A 20,621-nucleotide genomic window follows, 5' to 3' on the forward strand; every position below is an offset into this window, starting at 1 on the left:
CTGTATTTAATTCACTGATCATGTAGATGCCCGTAAAAGCTCACAGTAAAGTTAACATTTATTATATCAGAAACAGAGAAAACTGAGGAAAAAGTGACTTTATCAGAAAAACTATCATTAACTAAACATACTGTCATTTATCAAACTCCACTGGTTTTACTGGTGAATCAATGTTGTAGATGACAGTGTTTCCATGGTAACTACAGAGCCTCTGAACGTCCAAATGGGTCATATCTGATGACCATGAAAAGATAACAAACTGTATTTTACACCAATTATTTACATGGATTGATAGAATTAATGGATCAACAGGTAATAAACAGTTTAAATCAGTAGATGATTTAGGTCGACGGTGGATGTTTGGGTCTTTATGGGTTAATAGAACTGTCAAACATGTACCATTTGTTAATTTTAAATCATCTTTTCAGTAAATGTTCAGTGAGAATCAAGTATGCATGGACCAGACAAACACTGATCAATTGAGGTAATCATGTAATCCAGTAAATGATCCGACGGAAAAAAGCAAGAAAAAAAAATCAGTAAAATGGGTTAGAAATCTTGTAGTCGCATCATGTAGGTGTCTAACTCCTTAAAATTATACATTTTGTCATGGCACAGGCACAGTGTATGGGAATTTTTGGTCACTAATTAGACAATACACATCTGTCTAATTATGTAGAAATGTCTGACAGTATTAACAAAGAGAAAACCTGTGCTGTAATGTTGAGGAAATATCATCTTTTTTTTCTTAATTCCATTTTGTCACTCATTTTTTTTATCCAAGTCCAGAAGGATTTAGTACAGGGGTCGGCAACCTTTACAACCTAAAGAGCCATTTTTGTCTGGAAAAAAAAAAAAAGAAAGATCCGGCTGGAGCCATGAAAAAAATATTTAAACCTATATACATTTTACCATGAGGTGGTTGCTCTGCTGTGGTCTATTTGTGATTAGTTTGCCATTTAACTTTGTATTTCTGTTATAATAATGCAATGTCTGGTGAATTTGTGAAATGACAGCGGTGTGCAACAATATTAGAACACTTGTCAAATCTTAAGAAACTGGTGGTTTATTTGTTTCCAGAGCCTGAATTTCACTTTTTTGTGATTGCAAAAGGTAAAGGCGAAGGTACTGAGAATATTTCACCTACAAATTTATCAGTCCAGTTCTTTTTTTTTTTTTTACATTCTGTTGGGTTTCTGTAAATTGGCTTAGAGTCTGGTTTTGACCAACTTTATATATAAAGTGTCATGAGATAGCTTTTTTGTTGTGATCTGGCGCTATATAAATAAAATTTGATTGATTGAGTGATTTGATTGGTTTTCCCCTGTAAGTCGCTTTGGAAAAAAGCGTCTGCCAAATGTGTAAACATAAACATAAGATATCGTTACATCCCTAGTTAGAATAGATTTAGGCCTATAACAATGTTAAAAAGTAATGACTCATTCAGTTCATTTCAGTAGTTCCTCATGTTTTTTTGACCATAGAGAAATGCAAAAGAACCATATGTGGCCCCAGAGCCACAGGTTGCCCACCCCTGATTTAGTCGATGGAAAAATACTGCATGCTGAAAGGAAGAGCTGTGGTTGCTTCAGGTGTGGGACAACAGAGTCGTATTTACAGTAATGGTCAGATGTAACATGACAGGACTGTACAGCTGCGTCCGTATGAGTGTGTTTTTTTTTTGTTTGTGCGTGCCTGTGCGTGTCCACAGTGTGTCCTCGGGTGCTGCAGCTCACTGTGGCAGAGCTTTCAGGATGGCGTTCACCTCCTCAGCTACTGCCGTCAGCGCAAACTCGAACTGGTCCTGATCGGAGAGAAAGAGGAAAAGAGAAATTATAACAAATGAAAGGTGAGATGGGAAAGTGAGATCAGATGGATATGATTGGACGACGTTACCTTTGTACGGACTAAAGAAGGTCTCTGGTCTCTGATGTGCTCCAATGTGGCAGCGATGTCGATCTCCTTTACACCTAAAAACATCAAAAATAACAAAACAGGAACAAAAACATCAGCAAGTAATTCATTTCTACTTATATACTATTTTATACGCATTTTATCTGTAATATAAGGAACCAATTGGTGAACTAAATGCGATTTCTTATAAGTGGAATAATTTACAATACACAAAAAAACTAAATCTCTGACATGTTTTACAGAGTTATAAAAAAAAAAAAAGAAAAAAAGACATTTAATTTAAGGTAAGCAGCGTATCAGGTGAAAAGGATAGGCAAAAATCTAGACTATTTTTTTTGGTTTCTATGTTTATTATGTTTATTATAATTATTATCATTAACCCTTTCATGCATTAATTATGAGAACCTTAGTTAAGATTTTTTTCTTGAGTCTTTTTATTCCTCCATAGGCATGAAAAGAACAATGTGATCAAAGTTTTTTTTTTTTTTTCATGGAGTTACAAAAATGTCCATGCATTTAATTTTTGAAGTAAAGAAATGTGTTTAAAACCCAATATCAGAAAGTGATATGAAAACAATGAAATAAAATAAAATCTGATGTTTTCTCACATTTTAACATATTCTAATGCTAGTTATTACTCTTTTCACGGAGATAATATGCAAAAAAAAAAATATTTTTTTTCTAAGAGATAACAATTGATTTCCACTCAAACATGTTAGTGCAGATCAGGTTTATCTAGAACAGTACAGTTACAGTAATGGTCTGAATGTCAGTGTATTATTATGGGATGGTGCATAAGTGTCCACTGTGTTGGCTGATATGGAACTAAAACAACAAAACCCATGAATATACAAGAGAACAGCTGGAGAATAACTGTCCACTGGAGTGACCACTGTGCATGAAAGGGTTAATAAGTGTAATGATTAATGTACCAACCAAAAATACATTCATTCATTCATTCAAAAAAAGTCAGGTTTTACTACTATATTTGTTCTTGAGGGACACAATGTAAACTAACATCCTGTAGAATCTTATACTAAAGTTAGATATTGTCGTAGTTGGGTGGAAACCTCTTATGTCCAAAACGATTATTTTTCAGGAAACTGGAAAAAAAAAAAAAAACATATTCTAAATAGATGGATGGAGTTAAGAGAGATAGTCACAAGCAGTTTTCAACACTTTTCAGTGGTTAAATATTTCTTAAACTGTCAGCCCAACATGAAGACTGACCAACAGATTCATTTTATACAAATGGACTTAAGAGGTTTCCACCCGACGGCAATGATACATAATCTTTGATAGTTAAAAATTTGTTATACTATATTAGTAAAAAAAAAAATTATCTTAACAGTACAAGAATAGCAAAATTAATTTTAATTTTTGGGTCCATTTTCCTGCTGAGCACCTTAGTACAGAATACCAGTATATCCCAAATATAATAATAATAATAATAATAATAATAATAACGGTTAACTTGCTTTTGGTCTCTTCATTTTACCCATCCCAATACATACACACAGTACCTAATTATAGTCATAGTAATTATTCATTACAGACCAAATTAACAAGAATAGGACAACATCTCCCTCCCAAAACTCTAGCTATTTCTAGATATTTATGGAGGAAATTATGGTACATAGTGGTAAACATGGCCCTATCCCAACTATCTGGAAACATGTTGCTTTCATCAAATTCCAATCAGCCTTTTTTTCCACTTGGTCCAGATCCTTTTAGTTCAGGTTCCAAATACAAACCAATGGGATCTACAGTCAAATAATAACAGAGGAACCCATAAATAATGACAAATACACACATTCTTCTTGAAAAAGTATGTGAAAAAACTGCAAGTGAAAAAACAAAAAAACATTATACTATGAAAATATTTACATTTACAAACTATCCTTTCACAATAAAATGTAAATAAATACATAAACATGAATGACCTGAAATGTGTAATTGTAATAATAATAATAATGATAATAATAATATTCTATTCTAATCTATAGCGCTTTTCAAGGCACCCAAAGCACTTTATATTATTGATCCATTATTCATTTGCTCTCATATACCAATACCATGTTAAATGTTTGGTGCATTTGTAGATACACTGGGATCTGTTCGTTGGGTTCATAATAAGCCGTGATGTAATATTGTAGAGATTGTTCTTATTTTAGTTCCAAACTCCAACATTTTAATTTTTGTCCAGTCTTTTTTTTTTTTTTAAATTGTACACACACCTCACTCTTCACTCTATCTTCTATAGAAATACAATGTGGGTTCATGACATTTGAAAATAATTATGTTTTTGTTTTGTTTTTTTACATTTTACTCAGCGTACCAACTTGTTTGGTATTGGGTTGTAAATCGTTTCGTTCCTGGTTAATACTCAGTCATTTTGTATGTTTCTATATTTGTGAGTGTGTGTGCCTCACCTTTGGCCATGCGGTTCAACACCATGTCGATGAGGATGTATGTGCCGGTCCTGCCAGTGCCGTCGCTGTGGGAGGGGCAAAGGAAAACATGTGACCCACAACATGTAAACTAACTGAATGTGGTTCATGCAGAATCCCACTAAACACAAGAGTTGTATTAAGGCATGTTTTAGTAAATAAAATCTGTGTTAGTTTACTGGAAAAAATCTAAATCTAAACCTTACCAAGTTTATTTTTCTCATTTCTAGTCTAAATATCTCATCACGCTTAAAATAAGACATAATCACCTAAGGAGTAACTTTCCAGTGAGATATAAGAACTTATTTTTAGACAATAGATCTGGAAAATCTTATTTCAAGAAATCTTAAAGAGATAATTTCCATTGGCAGATTTTTTTTTTTGCTTAATTCAAGATATTTTTTTGCTTAATTCAGGATTTTTTTTGCATAATTCAAGATTTTTGGCTTAATTTAAGATTTTTTGCTTAATTCAAGATTTTTTTTGCATAATTCAAGATTTTTTGCTTAATTCAAGATTTTTTTCTTAATTCATGATTTTTATTTGCTTAATTCAAGTTTTTTTTGCTTAATTCAAGATTTTTTTTTGCTTAATTCAATATTTTTTGCTTAATTCAATATTTTTTGCTTAATTCAAGATTTTTTTTGCATAATTCAAGATATTTTGCTTAATTTAAGACTTTTTGCTTAATTCGAGATTTTTTTTTGCTTAATTCAAGATTTTTATTTGCTTAATTGAAGATTTTTTTTTTTGCTTAATTTAAGATTTTTTTTGCTTAATTCAACTTTTTATGATTAATTCAAGATTTTTTTTGCTTAATTTAAGTTTTGCTTAATTCAAGATTTTTTTTGCATAATTCAAGATTTTTTGCATAATTTAAGATTTTTTGCTTAATTCAATTTTTTTGCTTAATTCAAATTTTCTTTACGTAATTCAAGATTTTTTGCTTAATTCAAGACTTTGCTTGATTCAAAATTTGTTTTGCTTAATTCAGTATTTTTGCGTAATTCAAGATTTTTTGCATAATTCAAGATATTTTGCTTAATTTAAGACTTTTTGCTTAATTCGAGATTTTTTTTTGCTTAATTCAAGATTTTTATTTGCTTAATTGAAGATTTTTTTTTTGCTTAATTTGAGATTTTTTTTGCTTAATTCAACTTTTTATGATTAATTCAAGATTTTTTTTGCTTAATTTAAGTTTTGCTTAATTCAAGATTTTTTTGCATAATTCAAGATTTTTTGCATAATTTAAGATTTTTTGCTTAATTCAATATTTTTCTGCTTAATTCAAATTTTCTTTACGTAATTCAAGATTTTTTGCTTAATTCAAGACTTTGCTTGATTCAAAATTTGTTTTGCTTAATTCAGTATTTTTGCGTAATTCAATATTTTTTGCTTAATTCAAGATATTTTGCTTAATTTAAGACTTTTTGCTTAATTCGAGATTTTTTTTGCTTAATTCAAGATTTTTATTTGCTTAATTGAAGATTTTTTTTTGCTTAATTTGAGATTTTTTTTTGCTTAATTCAACTTTTTATGATTAATTCAAGATTTTTTTTGCTTAATTTAAGTTTTGCTTAATTCAAGATTTTTTTTGCATAATTCAAGATTTTTTGCTTAATTTAAGATTTTTTGCTTAATTCAATATTTTTTTGCTTAATTCAAATTTTCTTTACGTAATTCAAGATTTTTTGCTTGATTCAAAATTTGTTTTGCTTAATTCAGTATTTTTTGCGTAATTCAATATTTTTTGCTTAATTTAAGATTTTTTGCTTACTTCAAGATTTTTTTTTGCTTAATTCAGTATTTTTTTGCTTAATTCAATATTTTTTTTGCTTAATTCAATATTTTTTTCTTGCTTAATTCAATATTTTTTTACTTAATTCAAGCAAAAAAAAAAATCTGCCAATGGAACAAGTGAAAATTATCTTGGTAATTATTTTGGATTTTTAAGATCTATTGTCTAAAAATAAGTTCTTACATCTCACTGTAAAGTTATTCTTTAGGTGATTATGTCTTATTTTATGTGTGATGAGATATTTTGACTAGAAATGAGAAAAACACATTTCGTAAGATTTAGATTTTTTACAGAGTTTTTCTTATTTACCTGCAGTGAACAATGATTGGGCAGGATCGACCTCTGTAGCATTTATTCACCTTCCTGAAAAGCAGGAATAAGGGATGGCACAGGAAGAAAGAACACAAGACAAGACAAGAGAAATACTTAATTACAATTATTTATTTTGGTTTCTTGGTTGGTAATTTTACAGAAATACTTGTATCAAATAATAAGCACCTAAACACACGTATAAGGTCTGCTATACAACTGTTGTGGTCAATATGTATGTTTTTAGTGTGCATTTATGGTGGAAATTTCTATTTTCTGTAACTTCTGCTGCTGCTGTCTTGGCCATGGCAACTCTTGGAAAAAAGATTTTGAACCCATAAAGACCCAAACAACCACTGGTGACCAAAACCATATACCAATATAAACTGTTTAATAACTTCTGATCCACTAAACCTATTAATACATGAAAATAATTGGTGTAAAATGCAGTTTGTCATCTTTTCATGGTCATCAGATATGACCCACTTGGACATTCAGAGGCTCCATAGTTACCGTGGAAACACAGTCATCTTCTACAACATTGATTCACCAGTAAAATCAATGACAGTGGATGGAGACATGATTTATGTTCAGTTAATGATAAATTTGCTGGGAAAAAAAAAAAAAAAAATCACTTTTTCTTAAAATTTCTCTATTTCTCACATAATAACCCCTAATTTTAATCTGAGCTGTTATGAAAATCTACATGATCAATGAATTGAGTATAAGGAAATATCAGATTTTTACTTAACTCTTCATCAGGCAAGTGACTATTTTTGGTAATTTCCGCACACATTACAAGACAGTGACAGCAACAGTTCCAGTAAGGACAGTGAGTCAACAATCTCAGGTCCAATGTGGTCTACAGGGTCTGGAAGGTCCACCTCTGCATGAACAGTGAGTATATGAAGGTAGATTTGTTTCTTTACAGCTTTAACAAAAAAAAAAAAAAAATTCAATCCCAAAAATTTTTTTTCAACCAAAAAAAAAAAACTGTACTTCAATAAAAAAAAAAAAAATCTTTTCAAAGAAAAAAGTGTTCAAATACAATTTTTTGGATCTCAATTTTTATTTATTTTTTGCATTCAAACACTTTTTTTTATTGAAAAGGGTTTTTTGATTGAAGTGAAGTTTTTTTTTTTATTGAATTTTTTTTTTTTTTTTTTTTTGGATTGACAATATTTGTTTTTGCTTAAAGCAATAAAGAAACAAATCTACCTTCATATGAGTGTACCTGCTTTGTTAGGTACCATGAAGTAATGGTACTAATGTAAGGAACGATGTTAAAAGTGTTAACGTATGTTAACAGGTGTCTGGATCAGCACTTATGTTGGTCTAATGTTTAAAAGTGATGTTCTAATGTTCTAAAATATATGTTCCTTTCACCTTAGGTTTGTTTTTCTTGTATTTTTATATACACTTCTTTGATTTTTTTGCCACTTATGAGTAAGGAACCAAATATGGTAACTTCATTAACCTTGATTTTTTTTTTATGTAACAATTTTTTTTGTTTTTAAAATTTCACAAAAGTTATTAAGTGTTGTTATGTCCTCCAATAACACACTAAGGATGAAATTTAGAATTTCAGAGTATTTCTATGAGTGCCCGATAAAGGGTTAAAAAACCCACAAAATACAGAGGGTAACAATATAATAAATGGTGATAACACACTAAAGAAATGTTAAATAGACAGAAAAAAAATCATTTTTGTTATTGTCACAAAAGTAGCTCTGGGTCTTTATGGGTTAATCTCAACAAACCTTGTTCTTGGTTAAAGAAAAATGATAAAAATAAAATAACAATAATAACAATAATAATAATAATAATAATAATAATAATAATAATAACAATAATACTACTACTACTACTACTACTACTACTACTAATAATACTAATAATAATAATAATATGTAAGTAATTCAAGGACTAGCAGTAAATAATAATGGATGGAAAGACATATGATACAGAGGTCCACAGTAAAAAAAATGACAACAGAGAAAATAATGTCAGAGGTGAAAAATGACATGACGTGACATCATGGAAAAAGTGAAAAGTGGGAAAACAGAGGTAGAGCGGTAGAGCGGTAGCCACAGATTCACTGTCCCTCTTGCAGTAGCCAGTCACACCTGCCAACGCTCATTTTTGTGACTATGCAACTGGAGCCAGAGTACTAGCTGCAAACCACAAAAATGACACTGGGAGATGTTAAAATACAAACCTATCAACCTGCACACTGGGAGAGAGGGAGAGAGAGAGAGAGCCATGAGGTGGACAGGACGTGGAATGTTCAAGGCGGCATATGATTACAGAGCGCAGAATGAGGAGGTGGGATGCACAGACGAAAGACGTGGATGTGGTGAAATGGGAATGAAGTCATCATAACATGGTAAATACAGACTATAGGGCGAAGTCAAAGGAAGGTTAACATCTGGTCAAAAAAAAAAAAATCACAATAATCTACACCAAATCGATATTTTTGGGTAGATAAGTACTTATATTTTCAGGAAAATCTATTGTGAAATTTGTGAAAAAAAAATGTGAGGAGTTTAATGAGTGTGAATGTTTGGAAAGTGAAAAAGTTTTCTGCCGTCATTCTCGTTTCATTTTATAAACTCTCATAAATAAACTACATTTATTCCAAATACACTGATAGTTGACTATTGTATTATTTATGTCATATTCTAAACGGAGTGTTTAAGTAAATAAGAGAGTCAATTTTATTTATAGAGCACTTTTCACAGATAGGGAGTCACAAAGTGCTTTACAGTGCAAGACAATTCAAATACAGTTTAAAATACAATTTAAAATGCAATTAAAATATTGTTAAAATACGGTTAAAATGTAATAAATACATTAAGTGCAATCGGTTTGTAGCAGCCCTGAGTCAGTTTGGATTTAAAATACCTGCTTAAACAAGAGTGTTTAAGCATATATTTAAGAAAAATACATTAGAATATAAGGTTAATATTATTTGTATGTTGTAAATATTGTAAAAAAAATAAAATAAAAATATGATATTGATAATTGAAATAAAAAAATGTTTAATTTGATATTTACTTTTGTTGTCCATCCATGACGCTGCCATTTGTCAAAACTCTTGCTATTTAGGTTATGATCAAATTTTTTTTTTTCTCTAACCAATTATTCGGTTGTAAAATAGATGGTTTAAGGTATACACTGAATACATTTGAGGATGAAAATGTCATAAGAACTTCACTTTTGAGAACTTTGTAATTCTCGCAAAAAAATAGACATTAATTTTTTGTCCACCCGTGATGCAGTAGTTTTTGATATTTTTTATTTAAAAATATTTGAAAGTAAATTTTGCCCTTTGATGGCATTTAGACCTTTCCAATTATGTGTAATATTTGTCTTAAACTTGTCTGGTTCAAAAGTTATTCAGATTCAGACTTCTTTATTGCCATTCAGACATTACATCAGAGATGCACTGCAGAACGAAATTACGATGCATTTTGGCCATGATTAAAAAAACAATTAGATATAACACCATCAGAATAAAAAGATTAAAATATATATGTATAAATATATATGTCTATGTGTAAGATGTACATATTTATATTTACATGTATTTTTTTTTATGAATCATAAAGTAGTGGGCTGTCCATCTGTGACACCCATAACCTCGCCCTAAAGTCACCACCTGTTTAATCCCTCTCTATATTTTCTTACTGAAGATCTGTTTGTCAGGATTGGATCTGAGCATGTGTAATTGGGTCTGTATATAATGTGCATTTGTGTCTGTATATAATGTGCATTTGTGTGTGTATGTAATGTGCATTTGTGTGTGTATATAATGTGCATTTGTGTGTGTATATAATGTGCATTTGTGTCAGTATATAATGTGCGTTTGTGTCTGTATATAATGTGCATTTGTATGTGTATATAATGTGCGGTTGTGTCTGTATGTAATGTGCATTTGTGTCTGTATATAATGTGCATTTGTGTCTGTATATAATGTGCATTTGTGTCTGTATATAATGTGCATTTGTGTCTGTATATAATGTGCATTTATGTCTGTATATAATGTGCATTTGTGTCTGTATATAATGTGCATTTATGTCTGTATGTAATGTGCATTTGTATCTGTATAATGTGCATTTGTGTCTGCATATAATGTGCATTTGTGTCTGTATGTAATGTGCATTTGTGTCTGTATATAATGTGCATTTGTGTCTGTATATAATGTGCATTTGTGTCTGTATATAATGTGCATTTGTGTCTGTATATAATGTGCATTTGTGTCAGTATATAATGTGCGTTTGTGTCTGTATATAATGCGCAATTGTATGTGTATATAATGTGTGGTTGTGTCTGTATATAATGTGCATTTGTTTTTGTATATAATGTGCATTTGTGTCTGTATATAATGTGCATTTATGTCTGTATATAATGTGCATTTGTGTCTGTATATAATGTGCATTTATGTCTGTATGTAATGTGCATTTGTATCTGTATAATGTGCATTTGTGTCTGCATATAATGTGCATTTGTGTCTGTATGTAATGTGCATTTGTGTCTGTATATAATGTGCATTTGTGTGTGTATATAATGTGCATTTGTGTCTGTATATAATGTGCATTTGTGTCTGTATATAATGTGCATTTGTGTCTGTATATAATGTGCATTTGTGTCAGTATATAATGTGCGTTTGTGTCTGTATATAATGCGCCATTGTATGTGTATATAATGTGTGGTTGTGTCTGTATATAATGTGCATTTGTTTTTGTATATAATGTGCATTTGTGTCTGTATATAATGTGCATTTGTGTCTGTATGTAATGTGCATTTGTATCTGTATATAATGTGCATTTGTGTGTGTATATAATGTGCATGTGTGTCAGTATATAATGTGCATTTGTGTCTGTATATAATGTGCATTTGTGTCTGTATATAATGTGCATTTGTGTCTGTATATAATGTGCATTTATGTTTGTATGTAATGTGCATTTGTATCTGTATAATGTGCATTTGTGTGTGTATATAATGTGCATTTATGTCTGTATGTAATGTGCATTTGTGTCTGTATATAATGTGCATTTATGTCTGTATGTAATGTGCATTTGTGTCTGTATATAATGTGCATTTGTGTGTGTATATAATGTGCATTTGTGTCTGTATATAATGTGCATTTGTGTCTGTATATAATGTGCATTTGTGTCTGTATATAATGTGCATTTATGTCTGTATATAATGTGCATTTATGTCTGTATGTAATGTGCATTTGTATTTGTATAATGTGCGTTTGTGTCTGTATATAATGCGCAATTGTATGTGTATATAATGTGCGGTTGTGTCTGTATATAATGTGCATTTGTTTTTGTATATTATGTGCATTTGTGTCTGTATATAATGTGCATGTGTGTCAGTATATAATGTGCATTTGTGTCTGTATATAATGTGCATTTGTGTCTGTATATAATGTGCATTTGTGTCAGTATATAATGTGCATTTGTGTCAGTATATAATGTGCATTTGTGTCTGTATATAATGTGCATTTGTGTCTGTATATAATGTGCATTTGCGTCTGTATATAATGTGCATTTGTGTCTGTATGTAATGTGCATTTGTATCTGTATAATGTGCGTTTGTGTCTGTATATAATGTGCATTTGTGTCTGTATATAATGTGCATTTGTGTCTGTATGTAATGTGCATTTGCATCTGTATAATGTGCATTTGTGTCTGTATATAATGTGCATGTGTGTCAGTATATAATGTGCATTTGTGTCTGTATATAATGTGCATTTGTGTCTGTATATAATGTGCATTTGTGTCTGTATATAACATGCATTTGTGTCTGTATGTAATGTGCATTTGTGTCTGTATAATGTGCATTTGTGTCTGTATGTAATGTGCATTTGTGTCTGTATATAATGTGCATTTGTGTCAGTATATAATGTGCGTTTGTGTCAGTATATAATGTGCAATTGTATGTGTATATAATGTGCGGTTGTGTCTGTATATAATGTGCATTTGTTTTTGTATATTATGTGCATTTGTGTCTGTATATAATGTGCATTTGTATCTGTATAATGTGCATTTGTGTCTGTATTTAATGTGCGTTTGTGTCTGTATATAATGTGCATTTGTGTCTGTATATAATGTGCATTTGTGTCTGTATATAATGTGCATTTGTGTCTGTATATAATGTGCATTTGTGTCAGTATATAATGTGCGTTTGTGTCAGTATATAATGTGCAATTGTATGTGTATATAATGTGCGGTTGTGTCTGTATATAATGTGCATTTGTTTTTGTATATTATGTGCATTTGTGTCTGTATATAATGTGCATTTGTATCTGTATAATGTGCATTTGTGTCTGTATTTAATGTGCATTTGTGTCTGTATATAATGTGCATTTGTGTCTGTATATAATGTGCATTTGGGTCTGTATATAACGTGCATTTGTGTCTGTATTTAATGTGCATTTGTGTCTGTATATAATGTGCATTTGGGTCTGTATATAATGTGCATTTGGGTCTGTATATAACGTGCATTTGTGTGAGTATATAACGTGCGTTCATGTCTATCAGTGAACACTCTTACCTGCGGAAGTCCAGCAGCGGTCGCGTCGAGGTCGGGATGCCGTCAGCCGGCCAGCTCAGGAGATGAAACTGCGTCAAAGTTCTGGTCTCCTGTGTTTGGACGTTCTTCAGGTAGAAGCTACGCACCAGGAAATCCTTACACCAGATATGTTCTGACACCAGATTCACCTGATAGAAAAACAAACACAGAGGGAATGGAAGACAGAAAAACACAGATGACAGAGAAAAGCATGATTTTTTTAAAAATTAAAAAACAAACAAACAAACAAATAAATAAATAAATAATAATAATAATAATCATAATAATCATAATAATAATAATAATAAAAAAAAAAGAAAAGCATGATTTAATAATTACGGAAGGAATAATAGGCCCCTAATTTAGCAAAATACACATACACATAACAAAACACATTATATCCTAACTATTTATTGCAGTTTTATGGCTGACTAATAAACATAAACAATAAAAATAATGAGCAACAAGCCGTGTAAACAAATCCCTGCAACCTTACTTTGCCACTAGGGGGCGACATACCATTAAATTCACTCCAGAATTTGCCATTTTCTTGCAAAAATACAGAGAATACTCCCTAAATGTTTCATGCTGAAGATATATTCCATCTTTATTGCCACTCTAATTTTTGAAATTAGCCTTCATTTCCTAATTTTAAGCAAACCAAATGTTCCTCTACTCAATAATGAGGAATTATAGACTGAATGTTTCACTGATTTAACCCTTTCATGTATAGTGGTCACTGCAGTGGACAGTTATTCTCTAGCTGTTCTCTTGTATATTCATGGGTTTTGTTGTTTTAGTTCCATATCAGCCGACACAGTGGACACTTATGCATCATCACAAACACTGCAATCCCTACCATTACTGTAACTTTGCTTTTCTTGATAAACCTCCTCTGCAGTAACATGCTTTTGTGTAAATCAATTGCTAATTGTTACTAGACTGTAATTAACAGTTTTCTTTAACAAAAAGTTTTGGGTTTTTTTTGCAAATTATTTCCATGAAGTGAGTAATAACTAGTATTAGAGGATGTTAAAATGTGAGAAAACATCTGATTAGTGGCATTAAAAATGTTTTTATTTCATAGTTTTCACACAGTATATCACTTTCTGATCAAATGGGTTTTAAATACATGTTTCTTTGCTTCAAAAATTAACCCTTTCATGCACAGTGGTCACTCCAGTGGACAGTTATTCTCCAGCTGTTCTCTTGTATATTCATGGGTTTTGTTGTTTTAGTTCCATATCAGCCAACACAGTGGACACTAATGCACCATCCCATAATAATACACTGACATTCAGACCATTACTGTAACTGTACTGTTCTAGATAAACCTGATCTGCACTAACATGTTTGAGTGGAAATCAATTGTTATCTGTTAGAAAAAAAAGTTGTTTTTTTTTTGCATATGATCTCCATGAAAAGAGTAATAACTAGCATTAGAATATGTTAAAATGTGAGAAAACATCAGATTTTATTTTATTTCATTGTTTTCATATCACTGTCTGATATTGGGTTTTAAACTCGTTTCTTTATTTCAAAAATTAAATGCATGGACATTTTTGTAACTCCATGAAAAAAAAAAAAAAAAAAAAAAAAAACTTGATCACATTGTTTTTTTTTCATGCCTATGGAGGAATAAAAACACTCAAGAAAAAAATCTTAACTAAGGTTCTCATAATTAATGCATGAAAGGGTTAAATGCATGGTGTCCAGCTGAGTGGACATTTTTGTAACTCCATGAAAAATAGGTTCATAACAAACAAAAAAAAAAATCATTTGCATTGTTTTTTTCATGCCTAAAGAGGAATAAAATCACTCAAGAAAAAAATATCGACAAAGGTTCTTATAATTCATGCATGACAGGGTTAATTATACAATTCTTAAAATCCAGATTTTTTGTTTATTTTCTGAATTATTAAAACAGGGATTACTTGTGATAATGTTTTTTTTTATTTATTTACATGCAATAATAACAGTTCTATCAGAAGGGCCAGTTATATTAGTATTGATGATTTAAAAACAAAAACCACTGCTCATCTACAGTTTATATAAAATGAAGCAAAATGAATCCCAACAGGAAATGAACCTCATAGATGTGGTAGAGTGATGAACCCTCATCAGGCCAGTATCGCTCGCACTGTTTCTCTCCATCCTCCACCAGAGCCGTCATCATCACTATCACAGTGCAGCCGTTCTCCCACACCATCTGTGGTTTGACAGCACACACACACACACACACATATATAATTTCCAGCTAATCTTAAAATAAATGTGTTACATCTGGTAGTAATAAGGTAGATTTCCTGTGCACGACTGACTCGACCAGTGACTTGAGTAGTTTAATTGGTTGAATCAAATACACTGAGAGGATACGACAAAGAGAACACTGGAAAAAATACCCCTCTTTTTGTTGTATAATTTTTTTTTTTTTTTGGTATTGTTTCTGTGTGGTTCCTTACGTCTGAGTACATGTTTATGTAGATGTATAATAATAAAAAAAAAAGCCCCTCTAAAAAAAAAAAAAAGTACAAAAAAAATTTATATTAGATATTTTTGCATGAATTAAGCAAAAAAAAAATCTGCCAATGGAACAAGTGAAAATAATCTTATCGCCTCAATATATACACACACAAAAAAAATCGTCATTTATTGGTCACCGCAAGACTAATTAAATCAATAAATAATACAAAAATATTTCCCAATTACTGGAACAGACACTGGTTTGTGGTCACTTTAAAAATTCTGGTTCTGGATTAGGTCCAACACTGAAGATGTTCTGAACCTTTACTCTGTGGGTCTTTTCTGAATCTACCCCAAAATGCAATTACAGTTGAAAAACCAGCAAAACAACAGTGAGACAAATAAAAGCAAGAGAGTTCAATAAAACGACAGACATTACACACTGTCTCTGAGCAGGACAATATTTATTAAACACACAGCGGCCTCTTGGATTTCCTCTGTGTATTGGGATTTTAGTCATTTTTGGGGTGCATCTATAGATTTATTGCAGAAATACTGAAGAATACAAAAAAAAAAAAAACACATTGATTTTTTCCCCTTATCATACACAGAAATACAACCTCCACCTAAAACATGGAAACTGTTATATTAAAAACCTGATTCTGCATTAGGGTCTGTACACAATGGGGGTAACTTTTCCTAAAGTAACTGCACTGTTGTTCTTCTATAGTCCAATATATACTTTATATTCGTTTATTGGCTTTATATATTACTTGGTCTCACACTATTTGTACAATTGCACAATAAAAATCTTCTTTGACACCATATGTGTTTTTTTTTTACTCATTCTGTGTTTTTATACATACATTGGTAACACTTTACTTGAAGGTCTAGTTTATAATGCATTAAGCGCACATTCATAAGACATTATAATACATTAATAATGCATTATAAAAGTCATTACAACAGTTTATGATCATCTAAAACAACTTATACCAAAGTTAATAAAGTATTATAAGTGTAGGCATAATGTAGTATAAATTCAGCTTTCATAATGTTTTATACATCCATACCAAAGCAGTGTGAAGGAATTTATTTTTTTTAGGTGGGGAACTTTTGTTAGGTTTTGTCACTGATCCCTATACCCATCTATTTCAAGGATTTCATATTTATTAAAAAAAAAAAAAAAAAAAAAAAAAAAAGTATGTGTTTGAATTAACAAAGATTTAGAGCTGCCACATTATTTTTTATTTATGTATAAAGCAACATGTAACACTTCTATTTACTGACTGTTCTTTTAATGTTTTGTTTTTGCAAAATAAAGAGTTATTAAGAACACTTTGATGTATAATTTTTGACTTACACTTTACTTAGAGCCAGCAGATACTGCTCGTAAGTCATCATACTTGTGTTATAATATCATCAGTCATCCTGTAACTTATTATTGATGTTTATAAGGCATTATTCAGTTTCAGAAACTACATGTCAGAGCAGTTCTGTGTCTTTATAACTAAATAGAGTTATGATGGTTATAATGTGTTACGTAAACCAGGACTTGAGATTCTTCCTACAAACACTGTTGTCATTTTGGTATGGATGTATAAAACATTATGAAAGCTGAATTTATAATACATTATGCCTACACTTATAATACTTTATTAACCTTGGTATAAGTTGTTGTACATGATCATAAACTGTTGTAATGACTTTTATAATGCATTATAAATGCATTATAATGTCTTATGAATGTGCGCTTAATGCATTATAAACTAGACCTTCAAGTAAAGTGTTACCCATACATTTATTCAACAGTAAGTCAAAGGTACAGATAAGTAAGGGTGTACTAACATCTGGAAAGTCCTTTGGTCTGCTTATGTCATAGGTGTCAAACATGCGGCCTGGGGGCCAAATCCGGCTCACCAAAGGGTCCAGTCCGGCCCTTGTGATGAATTTGTGAAATGCAAAAATTACACTAAGGTATTAACAATCATTTTAGTTCAGGTTCCACATTCAGACAAATTCAATCTCGTGGGCAGGACCAGTAAAATACTATCATAACATATAAATAATGACAACTCCAAATTTTTCTCTTTGTAAATGTAAATATTTTCATGTATTTACACTAAAACAAAGTAGAATTTTGCACAAAAAAAAAAAATTGAATATCCTGAACAAATATGAACAACCTGAAATGTCTTAAGAGAAGTAAGTACAATTTTAACAATATTCTATCTGTTATTAAATGCTTTGTGTGTTTGTAGATCCACTATAATCTGTAAGTTATAATGTACATGTGTAAATGATAAACTGAGGCAGAATATTGTTAAAATTACACTTATTTTTTCAGTTTGTTCATGTTATTTACATTGTTTGAAAGGATAGTTTGTAGATGTAACCTTTTCATGATATAAATTTACTTTTTTGCTCTAAAACAGAGAAAAGTTTGGAGTTGACATTATTTATATATTATTATGTTATTATTTTACTGGTTCGGCCCACTTCAGATCAAATTTAGCTGAATGTGACCCCTAAACTAAAATGAGTTTGACACCCCTGGCTTATGTGGTTCAGATCAAATTTGGACTTAATTATTATTATTTTTTGCTTAAATCAAGATTTTTTTTTTTTTAAATTCAAGCAAAAAAATCTGCCAATGGAACAAGTGAAAATAATCTTGGTAAGATTTCTTGAAATAAGATTTTTAAGATCTATTGTCTAAAAATAAGTTCGTATATCTCACTGTAAAGTTACTCTTTAGGTGATTATGTCTTATTTTAAGTGTGATGAGATATTTTGACTAGAAATGAGAAAAATACACTTGGTAAGATTTGGATTTTTTTTTTCCAGTAAAGAACAAACAATAAAACACCACAGGATACGATGCACTGACCTGCCAGAAATCCGCCACAGTGTGAGGCAGCGGTCCCTGAGTGGCGATATACGCTGGCTGCCGAGGATCGTGATCAAACTAAAACAAACAAAAAAAAAAAAAAGTCAAAACCTCAACGATAGGAGAAACAACAGATAAAAAACAAACTTTGATTGGGGATCTTAAAAATGAAGAGGAATATTCTCAGAGTGTGTACGCTGTTGCTCCTTCTACACACTCGCACATTTGTTGGCATTTATTTATAAATCTCTCCTTGCTCCGCTTCTATTTTATCTTTGTTCATATATGAGTAAAACCCAAAAGCAATATGGTCTGTGCTCTAAGAACATCTGAGCAGATTTTAGTGAAACGACTTTTCCATACGCCACCTCTTCTCCATGGAATTATTTATAGAAGGACCTCAAACTGTCAGAACATGTTATTTGGGGGGGGGGGGGGGGGGGTTAAGTCTATTTTAAAAGATCATGAAAACAATAATACACTTGGTTAATGTGACTGCTTCTAAATTTGTTGTTAAGCTTATCCTTATTAATATTAAACTTACTTTTATTGCATATAACCAGCTACTAGGTTTATTTACAGTTGTGGAAAAAATTATTAGACCATCAAAAGTCATCAAGAACAATGGTTATGCAATCAAGTACTAACTCCTGTGTGTATCATGTGACTAAAACAGACAGAAAAGAAAACATGGAATGTCTAAAAGCACTGTTTCATAGCTATTGATGTAAAAACTTAAGTTTGGTTATTATCAAGAAAACATGGAAAATAGCTAGATATCAGCTCTGAAATTAAACTCTTATGAGCTAATTTTGTTGTTATCATTATATTTGTCCAAACAAATGTGCCTTTAGTTGTACCAGGCATTAAAATGAACAAGAAACTGAAGAAAACAAGGGGTGGTCTAATAATTTTTTTCTGCGACTGTATGTGTAATATATGAAAGGTGTTTGTTTTGTCTTGATATATTGGTCTAATAATGTCTATGCTGCACCATTGGTGAGGTCACCCTTTAAAAAGACATTTTTAATCACAATGAAGTTTTCACCTGGTTAAAAAAAATATATATATAGAGAGAGAGAATATGATTGTAAATGGCAATTAGTCAGTAAAAACATTAACATCCACTACTAATGAAAAAAATTAAGTGTGTGTAAGTTCAGGTAAATCTTTTCTACATTTACATGAATTATTTATAGATAGAAAGATAGATGTGACTTTATACAGTATGATTTTATAGCTAGTTTTGTATAGCTAACCATTAAGGCTATTATTATTCGGACAGACAGACAGACAGACAGACAGACAGACAGACAGACAGACAGACAGACAGATAGATAGATAGATAGATAGATAGATAGATAGATAGATAGATAGATAGATAGATAGATAGAAAGAAAGAAGGGTGGAAACGGAAAAAGAAAAAGAAAGGAAGAAAGAAAGAAAGAAGGGTGGAAACAGAAAAAGAAAGAAAGAAAGAAAGAAAGAAGGGTGGAAACAGAAAAAGAAAGAAAGAAAGAAAGAAAGAAAGGTGGAAACGGAAAAAGACAAAGAAACAAAGAAAGAAAGAAAGAAGGATGGAAACAGAAAAAGAAAGAAAGAAAGAAAGAAAGGTGGAAACTGAAAAAGACAGAAAGAAAATGAAAGAAGGGTGCAAACAGAAAAAGACAGAAATTTGGAAAGAAAGACAGAAAGAAAGAAAGATAAAGTGTTAAGAAGGACAGACAGACAGACAGACAGACAGACAGATAGATAGATAGAAAGAAAGAAAGAAGGGTGGAAACGGAAAAAGAAAAAGAAAGGAAGAAAGAAAGAAAGAAGGGTGGAAACAGAAAAAGAAAGAAAGAAAGAAAGAAAGGTGGAAACGGAAAAAGACAAAGAAAGAAAGAAAGAAAGAAAGAAAGAAGGGTGGAAACAGAAAAAGAAAGAAAGAAAGAAAGAAAGAAAGGTGGAAACTGAAAAAGACAGAAAGAAAATGAAAGAAGGGTGCAAACAGAAAAAGACAGAAATGTGGAAAGAAAGACAGAAAGAAAGAAAGATAAAGTGGTAAGGACAGACAGACAGACAGACAGACAGACAGATAGATAGAAAGAAAGAAAGAAGGGTGGAAACGGAAAAAGAAAAAGAAAGGAAGAAAGAAAGAAAGAAGGGTGGAAACAGAAAAAGAAAGAAAGAAAGAAAGAAAGAAAGAAAGAAAGAAAGAAAGGTGGAA

At 30.9% G+C, this 20,621-nt stretch overlaps 1 protein-coding gene across 1 annotated transcript in view; it reads right to left on the minus strand.

Annotated features, from left to right (window-relative positions):
• Positions 1–1,535: 1,535 nt before the first annotated feature.
• The window catches only part of ptprna (protein tyrosine phosphatase receptor type Na), a 52,986-nt gene continuing 33,900 nt past the window's right edge, over positions 1,536–20,621 (minus strand). Inside the window, exons 18-24 of the mRNA XM_030124389.1 lie at positions 18,410–18,487; positions 15,146–15,265; positions 13,039–13,205; positions 6,472–6,525; positions 4,347–4,411; positions 1,897–1,970; positions 1,536–1,804 (exon numbers count right to left, since the gene is read on the minus strand). Coding sequence (XP_029980249.1) covers positions 1,733–1,804; positions 1,897–1,970; positions 4,347–4,411; positions 6,472–6,525; positions 13,039–13,205; positions 15,146–15,265; positions 18,410–18,487 — 630 coding nt within the window. The 3' untranslated portion in view covers positions 1,536–1,732. The remainder of the gene's footprint in view (positions 1,805–1,896; positions 1,971–4,346; positions 4,412–6,471; positions 6,526–13,038; positions 13,206–15,145; positions 15,266–18,409; positions 18,488–20,621) is intronic.

Source organism: Sphaeramia orbicularis, chromosome 21, assembly GCF_902148855.1.
Source record: "Sphaeramia orbicularis chromosome 21, fSphaOr1.1, whole genome shotgun sequence".
NCBI classification, from domain to species: Eukaryota; Metazoa; Chordata; class Actinopteri; order Kurtiformes; family Apogonidae; genus Sphaeramia; species Sphaeramia orbicularis.